General features: G+C 37.9%; 1 protein-coding gene across 1 annotated transcript; it reads right to left on the bottom strand.

Moving 5' to 3' along the window:
* Nucleotides 1-289: 289 nt before the first annotated feature.
* On the bottom strand, nucleotides 290-10,984 carry LOC123527560 (uncharacterized). The gene is made up of 8 exons (XM_045307097.2): nucleotides 10,309-10,984; nucleotides 8,737-9,034; nucleotides 8,100-8,267; nucleotides 7,468-7,641; nucleotides 6,753-6,905; nucleotides 5,925-6,030; nucleotides 4,256-4,377; nucleotides 290-3,339 (listed from the first exon to the last, which is right to left on the bottom strand). Exons 1-8 carry the CDS (start codon nucleotides 10,956-10,958, stop codon nucleotides 3,061-3,063), a joined length of 1,950 nt encoding a protein of 649 aa, XP_045163032.2. The 5' UTR covers nucleotides 10,959-10,984; the 3' UTR covers nucleotides 290-3,060.
* Nucleotides 10,985-12,429: the final 1,445 nt, after the last annotated feature.

Here is a 12,429-nt window from a genome sequence, read left to right as displayed (position 1 = left end):
TCATACATTTTTCAAGTCATATACTTTAATTCAAATAAATATTTTAATTAATAAGTAGATTATTTGGCAGTAAACTCTGTATCATAAATGCCTGAGAAAATGTTTACTCATTTAGTAACACGGTTTGAAACAAACTCTTACGCAGTGATCTCCCTTGCCGCTACGCTCTCACTGCTTTGAAATTCCTAAGTAATGTGACGTACCTGCCTTATTGCCGTATATTTTTTCCTAGATGTCGAATGGCTTTGATTTCATGAAAAATGATATACATAGGATAAACGAATGGTCATACATTTTTCAAGTCATATACTTTAATTCAAATAAATATTTTAATTAATAAGTAGATTATTTGGCAGTAAACTCTGTATCATAAATGCCTGAGAAAATGTTTACTCATTTAGTTTGCTATGAGTTAGAATCTCCCGAGCTTTGACTGACTAATAATAATGCTTTTGTAGAGCTTCAGAAAATGAACATATTTTTAGAACAATTCTATGTTTCAAAAGCACTTTGAAAAAAAAATGGGATAGTCTTGTAAAACGTTGGAAACAAGATTGAACCGCACCATGAGAAGACCAACATAGTGCATTTGCGACCAGCATGGATCCAGACCAGCGCAGTCTGGTCAGGATCCATGATGTTCGCTAACGGTTTCTCTAATTGCAATAGGCTTTGAAAGCGAACAGCATGGATCCTGACCAGACTGCGCGGATGCGCATTGTCTGGTCTGGATCTATGCTGGTCGCAAATGCACTATGTTGGTTTTCTCATGGTGCGACTCATATGACTTTCGTTTTGTTGATTTCGTGGCATGCTGTTAACTTTGAAAGAAAGGGTTTACAAAGGAAGCCACTTTACATTTCTACAAAATAAAACGCTTTAAACCAGCATGTATTTGAAAAAACAAGAGCTGTCTCCATAGGATGACACATGCCCCCAATGGCACTTTAAATGAATAGTTATGGCCGATGTTCGAGTTTAGGACCTTTGACCTACGGAGCTGGGTCTTGCGCGCGACACGTCGTCTTACTGTGTCACACATTTATGCATAGTTATTTTAAAATCCATGCATGAATGACAAAGATATGGACCGGACACGCCCATCAATGCACTATCATGAAAAAAGACCTTTAACATCTAAGTGTGACCTTGACCTTTGAGCTACGGACCTGGGTCTTGCGCATGACATGTCGTCTTACTGTGGTACACATTCATGCCAAGTTATTTGAAAATCCATCCATGGATGACAAAGATATGGACCGGACACACCCATCAATGCACTATCCCTTAATGTCTAAGTGTGACCTTGACCTTTGAGATATGAAACTGGGTCTTGCGCGCGACATGTCGTCTTACTGTGGTACACATTCATGCCAAGTTATTTGAAAATCCATCCATCGATGACAAAGATATGGACCGGACACGCCCATCAATGCACTATCCCTTAATGTCTTAGTGTGACCTTGACCTTTGAGGTACGGACCTGGGTCTTGCACGCGACACGTTGTCTTACTGTGGTACACATTCATGCCAAGTTATTTGAAAATCCATCCATGGATGACAAAGATATGGACCGGACACGCCCATCAATGCAATAACCTTTAATGTCTAAGTGTGACCTTGACCTTTGAGCTACGGACCTGGGTCTTGCGCGCGACACGTCGTCCTACTGTGGTACACATTCATGCCAAGTTATTTGAAAATCCATCCATGGATGACAAAGATATGGACCGGACACGAAAAATGCGGACAGACCGACAGACTGACAGACCGACAGACCGACAGACTGACAGACCGACAGACCGACAGACAGACGGTTCAAAAACTATATGCCTCCCTTCGGGGACATAAAAAACATTAGATGATACATTCATTCAAGTATGGCTGAATGAAAAGCAAAATCATATTCCGATGGTCACAATATCAAATAAAATTCAAGATAAAGTGTTAAGAATTCTTATACATAGAACACATAAAACACTAGTTTCGTGACGTAATTACCACTTTCATTTCATTTTAGTGTGATATTACGGAGCGTCAGGGCAGGTAATTACAGTCGCAGATTGGAACTACCACAGGAGTCTGAAATTCTATTAATAAGACTCCAGAAGTCTATCTTAAAAAATAATACTCCCTATATATAAAATCAGCATCACGAATGAGACGTCAAAATCCCAGAGTCACTTGAAAATACGAATGGAACACCTAGCGAACGTGCTTAAGGAAGAACACCAAAATACACTTACGACATCAGACAGACTACAAATCGGTTATACCTTACAGGTGTAATCAGACATTTTCTGATGTTTTCAGAGATTTTCATCCATCGCCAAAGCAATTCGCTGACGTCACAACAATAACAACAATTATAGCGCCGGGATAAATATAACAAGAGCATCGCCAACGGGTGCCATCGCTCGTCTGAGTGATGGACAGTATGTAGGAAATGAGTTACAGTTCAGATTTCTAAGTACAATTTCAAAGGGTCATAATTCTGACAAGAAAGCAGGTTAGAGTTATGGTTCTTGGTCTACATAGTAACATAATGATGATAAACAAGTGTGCAAAGTTTCAAAGCTGTAGCTCTTATAGATTTTTTTCAGAAAAGGTTGACCTAAACAAAAAAACTGAGCAATTTTCTAATTACAGAAAGGGTCATAAAAGCACTTTGAAAAAAAAAGAAAAACAAAACAACAATAAACAGTGAGACATTCTTGCAAAACGTTGGAAAAGAGATATGGTTTTGTTGTTTTGCTCATTTCACGGTTTGTAAATTTGTGGTCAATGGTATAAAATGTTTAAATTTGAAAGAAAGGGTTTGCAATGGAAGCCGCTTTAAATACATTTCTACAAAATAAAACACTTTAAACCCAGCACAGACTGTGGACCAGTGATTTATATAAGATTTGATTTGCGCATGTCATATTTATCATGAAAACGCGTTACTTATAAGGTAACTGTATATAGAAATGTTTTAGAGAGCAATTATTGTTGTTTCATATTCCATGACAAACTTCATGTATATTAACTGCATATTTTAAGACATTCTCAGTCATTATTTTAGTACAGTACATTACTGTCATAAGATGTGTTAGATTCATATGTGTTAGAAAATTTTGCAAGTGCAAGCATCGTGGTTACATATGTATACGGTTCTGAACTCCAGAATGGCCAGTAATCTGGGTAGTTATTGTAACCATGGAAATCTATCGGACTATGGCGACCGAACCATTTTTGCTTAAGTAGCTTTTGGTACTCCTCTTCCGAAACCACACCTTCCCACGTCAACTGCCAGTCGCGTGTGCTATTTACACGGTTCACGGGGTAGGAAGGATAGGTCTGAAAAGATAACGGGAAAGTATATCTTAACATCATTATTACATCATTTCAGAATGTCTGAAATGCCGAAAATCATTCTTTAAAGTTTTATAATGTTTTAATCTCATGAATATTTCTAGTAGTTTTTATTTATACTAGCATGCTCATATTCTGAAAAATATATTCACTAATAACGGTCATTATAATAATCAAACCTGCGATCGGTTAATCCAAATAAAAATCTAACGCACACACCATCATTAAAGAAAAGGAGCGTGTAGTTGAAAATTACCCGAAACCTGATTAGAAGTTTTCGGGCTTAAATCTAGATGAAATGGAATTTTACTCTAATTTCAAGAATCACTTACCCGCGAGGAGCGAGTCGAGCTAAGACATTCAAACTCTAGTCAAACTTAGTTAACAAGTATTTAGATCTAGCTATAGACAGTATTCGGTGCAAATATTAATTAAAGTATATATAAGCTCACCACAGACTCTTCCTTAAAAGTGTAGGGAAGGGTAGAGTTTACCTGAAACACTAAATATTGCGTACATATATCTGCCTTGGCGAAGTTGAAACGATAGGACCAAAATAATGGATACAAGCAGTTGTATCACGTCCGTTACCATTGATGATTTGTCATCGCGATTGTTGTAAACAACGTTATTCTGTTTTGTTTTCTTATTGTTTTTACTCAGACTCCGAGAAGAAAAGTGTTTCCCCCTTTCGCAGACCCTGCGACAAAAACATCCCTCAAATGTAAAAAAAAAAACGCTTAAGATACCATACCATAAGAAGAAAACTTACTCAATATATATCGTTTCCAACTATATAACACCTTGGAAAATGAATACTTGAATACTTCCCGACCGTGAAATCTGAATACTTCATTTTACAGACTCGGAGAAAAGGACATACCTTGAACTGACTACTTACCGTTATCCCTTTTACAGACCCTGAGAAGAAAGCATTCCATGGTTGATAAGACAATCCAAAGATGTTCTGCTCAAGAAACATGGCTGACTTGGATACCACGTCCTTCACACTTTGGGGTGTACCTACAGAGGAAAACAATACATTCTGTGTTGTTTTTTTAGTAGCAACTTTATGCGCAGCAAACAAATATTGAAATAACGTGTCCATCGTACCGTGTACAACGGTTCACATAAAATGTCGCCGTCGAAGAACGAACGAAGCAGATTAAATTGAACGTGCGGTTCATAGTGTACATCTCTTTGCTCAAGTTTGTAAGTGGTATCTGAGACTGCAAACCCGCATGTCGTGTAAGCTGAAAGCTGATTTACGTAATCAAGTTTACTTATCTGTCGTGTAACCACTATACACCTCATAAAATAAACAAACCTGTTTGTAAACATGGGCGGTTCCAAACTGAAGGGTAGGCCTATCCATGCTCAAAAATAATGACAAAATACAATGATTATCGCCTATCCGTAGCCCTGACCAACCTATAAACCGGGTCAGTCTATTTTAGTAGTACAAACATTACTGTTTACCCATTTAAACCAGGATTAGTTGCTGACTGTAGTTGTAAACACAACCTGACACAGTGGGATTTTCATGCAAGAATTACAGTATCCACAGTTGAGTGAACTTCAAAAATTATGCTTCGTTATTTTTGTTTGTTTTGGGTTTAGCGCCGTTTTTCGACAGTTCATTATTGAATGCAAGTTTCTAGTTAGTCCAGTAATAATAAAACATAGCAAAAGTTCATTCTAGGGCACATCTATATAAATATAAAATGATCATCTTGTAAAATTTTGGTTGCAATGTCTGTTTTATACTGCCAAACAATATCAGGTAAGTATTTACGCTAGTTATTTAACATAAATTGTTAAATCCAACAACAAATTAAATCTGTTACCTCTTTCAGTAGAGTAAATACGGCAATAAGACATTGACCCGGTCAATCTATTATGATTCTATGTGTGAATTCGTTGCAAATAGTTAGAGGGTCGCAATGAGGTTTGTTTTCACATATTAACCATGCATTTGAAGGTAACGATAATATTTGGTTGTTTACATTTAAATTTGCTGATATATGTCCATCTGGTCGGCCGAATGTACATATGTTATGTTCTTCAAGAATGGAGGAAATAAGAGAATCAATTAATCATCCTCGGGTTTAGTATTGTGTAATCCATGGAGTTGCCTCGATTGAGAAAGAATAGTTTAACATCAGAGGTTATTTCTAAGGTCACGGAGTTTTATTGGCCAGCTTGTAATTGCAACAGCTTTCTATATCAGTAGCTCAGTCAAGTGTGACTTATTGAATTAAGATATTCCTTCTCAAGAGAAGAAATAATAATACATCTGTAATCAACTTTACGTCTCTTCTAGGACTGAACTCATGACCTACATCACGGTCCGTATAGCTACGCTCTCAATATTTAGCAATTTAAGAGGACAGGCTAAACATATATAAGTAATGTCTTAGGTAAGTTCTTTCTATTACAGGGTTTTACACTCCACACGTGAAGTTGCTGACATAGTCATTTCACGACAGAAAAAATACACAAAACAATATCATAAAAAATTCAGTAATGCAGCCTACAGATCTGACGTATATATCTTGTTCAAACACTACCTTTCTCCCAGTAAAGTTTCCTTGAACTTTCATCAAACACCGTCCACGTGCTAAGCAGAGCGTTCATGGCCATTCCTGTTGTGAAGAGACGATCTTGTCCGCGAACCTGCAAGCACATATCACGTGCGAAATAAAAAAAAAAGTTTGTCGGAAAAGAAAACAAACTCATCAGTACCAATTAAGTTCTAAGTATATATCTGGGAAATTGTTTTTAACATGCATGTCAGTAATGTTAAAAAAATGATCAAGGGGAGGTAATTAAACATAAACTTATGAACAACGTTTGTTCCACAGTAACTATTATTGCCACAATTGTAAATATATTAATCGCAGATAGTATTGTGTCTGCAGATTTTTGTACAATTACATCCACGGTTATAAATATGTTAGCAAACAGTTTTAACCCTTATTATGCTGGATAGGACTGATTCTGCCTTTGATACCAGTGCAGATCATGACTAGCCTGCACATCCGTACAGTCTGATCAAGATCTGCACTGTTCGCTATTCAGACAGTATCTTTTCGGTAAGCACCCCTTATAACAGTCCATGGTATATCTACTGTCCAAATTTTAAAGATGGACAAGTTCATTATAGCTATTTAGCAGGGTAAGGGTTAAAAGGCGAAACCAATGTTAATAAAGTGAATTGTAGGCACATCACTCGTTTTGTATCTAAAATAATAAGAAATTCGTTCTAATCTCAAGGTCAATGAATCCGACGTTATTAGAATTTTGTTGTATTTTTCATCTTTACTTCTTGTCCGTCAAGAAAAATATAATTTCATATTTATCAGCGGTTGCCGGGCGGCTGTTTTCAAGTTACAAACCACTGTATTGTTCCTTGTATCCAAGTCCCCGTCACCAACGAAGTCATCAAAATACATACTGCCATCTTTGTCAGTGTGTGATTGGTTTAGAACGGCAGACGTCATATGCACGTGCAGAGATTTATCCAGCATAGTTTTCACTTGTTCTAAAATCTAAAATTTATAAATTGTAAAAGTATGATCTTTTTCGTTCAAGTATGTCTGAATGAAAAGCAAAATCATATTCTGATGGTCACAATATGAAAGAAAAAAGAAGTGTTAAGAATTTTTACACCATAGAACAAATTAAACGCTAGACCAACTCGTGACGTAATCATAACTTTCCTTTCATGTAACATACTGCGGACCGTCAGTGGAGGTAACTGGAGCCACAGAGACTGATAAAAGACCAACTGATCCTTGCGAGAAGAACAACAGATCTGTTCTAGATCTACATATATATGTCCTGCCACAGCAATGTTGTAGCCTCCAGACAAAAACAAAGTCAACAAAAAAAAAAAAAAACAAAAAAAAAAAAAAAAAAAGCAAGGGCATATTGTTTCCAAACGGGCATTTGAAAAGGGAAATACGTACATATACGGGATCGTGTTCAGTTAAATTATTTAGAATCTGCAAATACGTCGTTCGTAAACTAAAATAAGATTATCTAACTAATACGAACTAATTTTGTTATAACAAAACAACATGTACATTTACAAATACGCTCGTTACTTACTGGATGTGGTAAAGGACCTTGGTTTTCCTTCCTTCTAATTTCCCCGTATGTTCTTGCAACAAACCAGTAGAACTCCATGGCTGAGGGATAGTAGAGTAGAGCAAGGTCATGACGTGAACTGAAGTTGGTCTCTATCATGAACGCTATCAGATTGGATGTATTCACGTATATTTGCTGCAATATGAAAAAAATACAGAGAAGGTGGCTGATGTTGCAATAATGTACATCCAGACTGTAATAGCTAATACATTAACTCTACAAAAACAAAAGAAATACTGTAAAATCATTTAATTTCGTGGGCATGAAATTTTGTGGTTTTGGTAAAAACGTCAATTTCGTTGGGATATGAATTCGTGGATCTCAACTTTTGAACATAAAATTAATGGGAATTTTACTTGTTCGTTGGGATTAAATTTCGTGGATTGACTCAACCACGAAATCCACGAAAATTAGTCCCCCACGAATATTAATGATTACACAGTAGTTTTCAGTTTCATTTTTTAATCAGAATGGTAAATTAATTCATTGTTGATCACATAATACAGATAATGCCGACACATTTTGCGACGTCATTTCTCTTCTTTATCTGAATGAAAATATCAGCGTTTCCAATCTTACATAAATATTTTTACCTGCACTTCGGGGTCATCCAGTATCTTGGCGTCAACCACACCATTCAATATAGAGGACGTGGTCCCGAACACCCCATTAGCCGCCACAGTTACATCGATATTGTTCGCATTCAATGGCATTCTAACACCACGTTCCCCCCACGTTTTTAGTTCGTCGGCGTCTTGGATCTAAAAAGTTGGTTATGATACTTAAGATAGTGGACCCGTAATGACAATCGGCAGTTTCCGTTCATTTTCGTATTCTCCAAATGCGATTTCGGCATTCTCCGATTATCATGAAAAGTAATTTCTATTATGACCGAAGAATTCCGAAGTCGCATACGGAGGATACGTAAATACACGGAAATAGTCGATTGTCATTACGGGTCCATTACCTTAAGTGTAATAACCGAAAAGTTTTATCATAGCACATGTATTTGCAAAACATTTCGTGATTTGTTCCAACATTGGTATGTAAAGAAATTATGAGCCTTTATAAGATATCTGATAGAATCTTGATAATATGTTTCAACAATAATTTGGTATACTAAATATATGTTCTAAACTGTAAAAATACATGTGTTAAATCTCATTTACATATTCTAATAAGCACAATCATAATTGAAGGGGTGGGATATCAACTCCTAATAACCCTTACCCATGTAGGAACTAGTGCAATGTCCTCTCCACTATTTTTCGCCTTTTCAAGGAAGTATCTCAGATAGAAGTATGTACGACCGTCTATAGAATTTATCGCTTTGTTGGAGGACATTGGTCTGTAAGCATATTTTTTCAATGCGTCGAAAACGGAAGTGACGTTTGTATTCTGGGATTGCCATTGCGCATGTGAAGCGGGGAAATGTTCTTTCATTTCCGCTAGTAAAGAACCAAGACCCAAATTGACAAAAGTGTCGTCGAAATCTGGAGGGATCATGAAAGCTTTTAGATACCCTGATCTGAAAAAGATAGTATCGATTAATTTTGATAAAATACAATGACTTTTCACATTCAAAAGGAGCAACATGGGCTCTGTAGTAAATTGCAGAGAATCGGTGTTTCTTCTTTTAAGGCCCGGTCTCACCGACCGAACTTTGTTGGAGCGTTCCTGGAGCGGTGAAAAAATTTCATCACCGCTCGTTACCGTTCACCACCGTTTAACAGAAGTTGGCCCCCGTTAAGGCAACGCCGTATACGCTCGGCCACCGCTGATGGTCCCTCCTACCGCTCCGAAAGTTTTGAGCTGCACAAAATATTGCGAGCGGTGAGGAGCGGGCAATTTTCCGCTCCGGCAAAGTTCACCACCGCTCTAACAACGCCCAGTCAAGTTTGGCAACGCTAGACGCAAGTTCGTGGACGCTTGGGTCCGCTAGGCCAACGCAGAAATCTTGAACGCTGGACCACCGCTGCTTCGCCAGCTTTGCCCGGGCGGTGATTAAACGTTGCACAAACTTTGGTGGAGCGGTTGTAAGCATTTTACGAGCGGACACGGGATTGCTGGAACGGTGTCGGGCGTTGAAGCAGCGATCCATTGCGGTGATGAAATTTGGTTTGGAGTTGGTATGGAGGTGTCGGAGCGGGACCAGAATTTGGCGCTCGCGTCACCGCTAAACCAACGCTCGCTACCGCTCGCTACCGTTAAACCAACGCTAATGCAACGCCGGCTTCAGCGGTGCACCTCTAAGGCAACGCCCGTGTTTTCGATTTTTTTCCCATTTTGTGCGCTGTGACGAGCGTTGTCTAAATTCCGCCCCCTCTCCCTACCGTTGAAGGAACGCTCCAACAAAGTTCGGGCGGTGTGACCGGGCCTTTAGCTCCGATGTCTGTTTATGTTCTTTACAGGATAGGGTATATCATACATGAATTGAAAGAGAACTTGAACAGAGAAGTGCTGATTATTTTTTATTTATGCAAGGCATGTGTCATTTAAGTGGATGTGCTTAGATATAGCGTTTGAACATCCCAGAATTGTCTTGACATTTGTGGAATCGTGGATGAAATTCAAATTATGCCAACCGTGTCTCCTCATACGAAACAATTACTTAAGAAATCAGTAACGACTTCCATTGTGAAAATGACCGGGGCTGTGACAATTTATCATCAAACACTAGACGCCAGCAATGTGTACAAGATCAAAACTACGGAAGCGTTGGAGGGACATAATAATTTATGACATACCGGTATTGCTTCTGTAAAAACTTACATTTTTTTGTGTTGTAATAGCTCTACTTACTCACTCTTCAGTAACCTTTCCATAATCTCTGCTATATCTTTAAGGCCAATCTTGTCAAGAATTTCCTCCAGAGTTGTTGCATTAAAAGAAGCGGCAAGATCAAAGAAATGGTGTAAATTAACCGGGTAGCTAGTCCAAGCTTTGTAAGTTTCGTTGTACTTTTGAGGCCAAAAGGTCATCAAAGAATTTGAATAATTAACATTCTTATTGTGGTATTCTTCTATGGCTAGTACTGCCGCGGTTATCATTTCTTCGGAAGGTTTCGGACCATTTCCGTATCTAAACGTCTCTAACAAACATGACGTAATCCATGCCGTTGCGAACATGTTGTCGTCATAAATGCTGAACGCTTCCCTGAACAAAAATAGCTCCTCGTGACCATGAAAATAGAATCTGACGTCACTTTCCCACATTCCTCTATGTTTCTGCCAGAACATCGGTGGAATATATGGCGTGTCCTGTTTCACTTGTAAAGACTCGACCCTCCGAAATAATGCCTCTACCGTAGAATGTATGTCAGATACTCTCCCATTACTATAACCTGCATTAACGGTAACAATTCCGCACAATGAAAAAGTTACAAATATTAGAAGTATAGCCTTAGTGTTCACCATTTTTGCTGTACACATAGTGACTTTGAAACAGAACATCACGAGTGTATTTGATGTTAAAATAACAAATTGTCACGTAAAAGGACATTATCAGCTGATTCTTTTGACAACGCTAAAATGTTATCAGCGTTTCTACTACCCTGATACTTTTAGCTCTATGTAACTATGGAGGATGAGTTATACCATCTGGTCGTTTTATCATTCGTTTTATTATATACCTATATAAATTCTTTAAAAATCGGTTTGTATTTCACACACAAAAAATATTAACAGGCAGAAAAAAGTCCGTGTTGTACCTTTTAAATTCCGTATTGTACCTTCCGTATTGTATGCTGCCGGACTACTTTCATTAATATGCATGACCTGGCACAGTTCTATAAATAGCGCACATAAAAACTTCACTTAGTTCTATTTTAATATCGATAGACATTGAAGATTTCGTTCAATAACCAAACAATAATCAAAAAAGGTATATAATAAAAGGGTCATTGTAACAGTAGCTAGATAAGGAAGTTTGTATTCGGCTCCCGTGGATTTTGCAAGGTCGGATCACACGCGCCTCGTGAGATCCAATCTGGCCAAAATCCACTGGAGCCGCGAATGCAGCATCCCAGACCGAGCTACTGTTATAATAACCCTATTTTATCACATGTCTGACGTCGAGGGAGTGTAATAAAACCATTACTTAATTAAAAGTGATAATACACTAGTGTAATAAAGCTTTGACGCTGACGTCGCTTACAGTAGAGGAGACGTTGGTCATATTGACTTGTTTATATAATAAAAGAAAGTAGATTTTTTCATGTTTCGACAGGAAAAGCTAACATGATATAAAAAGAATATTACATTTGTGACTTTCTACATTGAATCTATTAAACTCGTTGAATAAAATCGATCAAATGCTCGGCAGAGCCTCGCATTTTATTATTTAATTCAACTCGTTTAATAAATTCAAAATGAAAAGACACTCATATAATATCCTCTATTTACAGCGTTGAGTCGATTCGAAATAACAAACAGACGTGATGGGAAACACGGCCACTATACTTGCCTCGGTACAATACGGACTTCTTGTCATCCTATCTTCTAACCCGAGCTAAACAGTTTGTTTGGTTTATTATTTCATATAAAAAGCTGTGTTCAAGGTCATATTTTATATGAAATCTCTCTCTCGGAGATCACAGACCTTCAGCTCGGCTTTCAAACTTAGGGTTTTGAAATAAGACATATAGCTTAATGTCTCTTTTTAGCTCGACTATTCGAAGAATAGGGGAGCTATCCTACTCGCTCCGGCGTCCGCGTGAGCGTGAGCGTCACACAAATGTTGAAGTTTGCGTACCACCCCAAACTTTGTGTATTATTAATTAACTCGAAATTTCGAGTTACTAACTACAGTAGTTTACGTTGATGTATAGGTCCTGGCCAAGATTAGGTACCTGGTGTATCCCTCGGGTAGCCTTACAGGATCATATGATTAAGATGTCCGGGCAGCATTTGCTCATAAAAATAT

The sequence above is a fragment of the Mercenaria mercenaria genome, chromosome 14, assembly GCF_021730395.1.
Source record: "Mercenaria mercenaria strain notata chromosome 14, MADL_Memer_1, whole genome shotgun sequence".
Lineage (NCBI taxonomy): Eukaryota > Metazoa > Mollusca > Bivalvia > Venerida > Veneridae > Mercenaria > Mercenaria mercenaria.
The sequence above is the reverse complement of the archived record's forward strand: the minus strand, read 5'-3'. Positions and strand labels throughout refer to the sequence as shown.

Bases quoted from the DNA above. Each gene is read 5' to 3' on its own strand.
- LOC123527560 (XM_045307097.2), bottom strand. From the start codon at position 10,958: ATGTTCTGTTTCAAAGTCACTATGTGTACAGCAAAAATGGTGAACACT. The intron at 6,906-7,467 runs GTAAGTAACGAG...TATAAATTTTAG, and splicing joins AAGGTCCTTTACCACATCCA to ATTTTAGAACAAGTGAAAAC. The intron at 6,031-6,752 runs GTTTGTAACTTG...ATGTGCTTGCAG, and splicing joins ATACAAGGAACAATACAGTG to GTTCGCGGACAAGATCGTCT.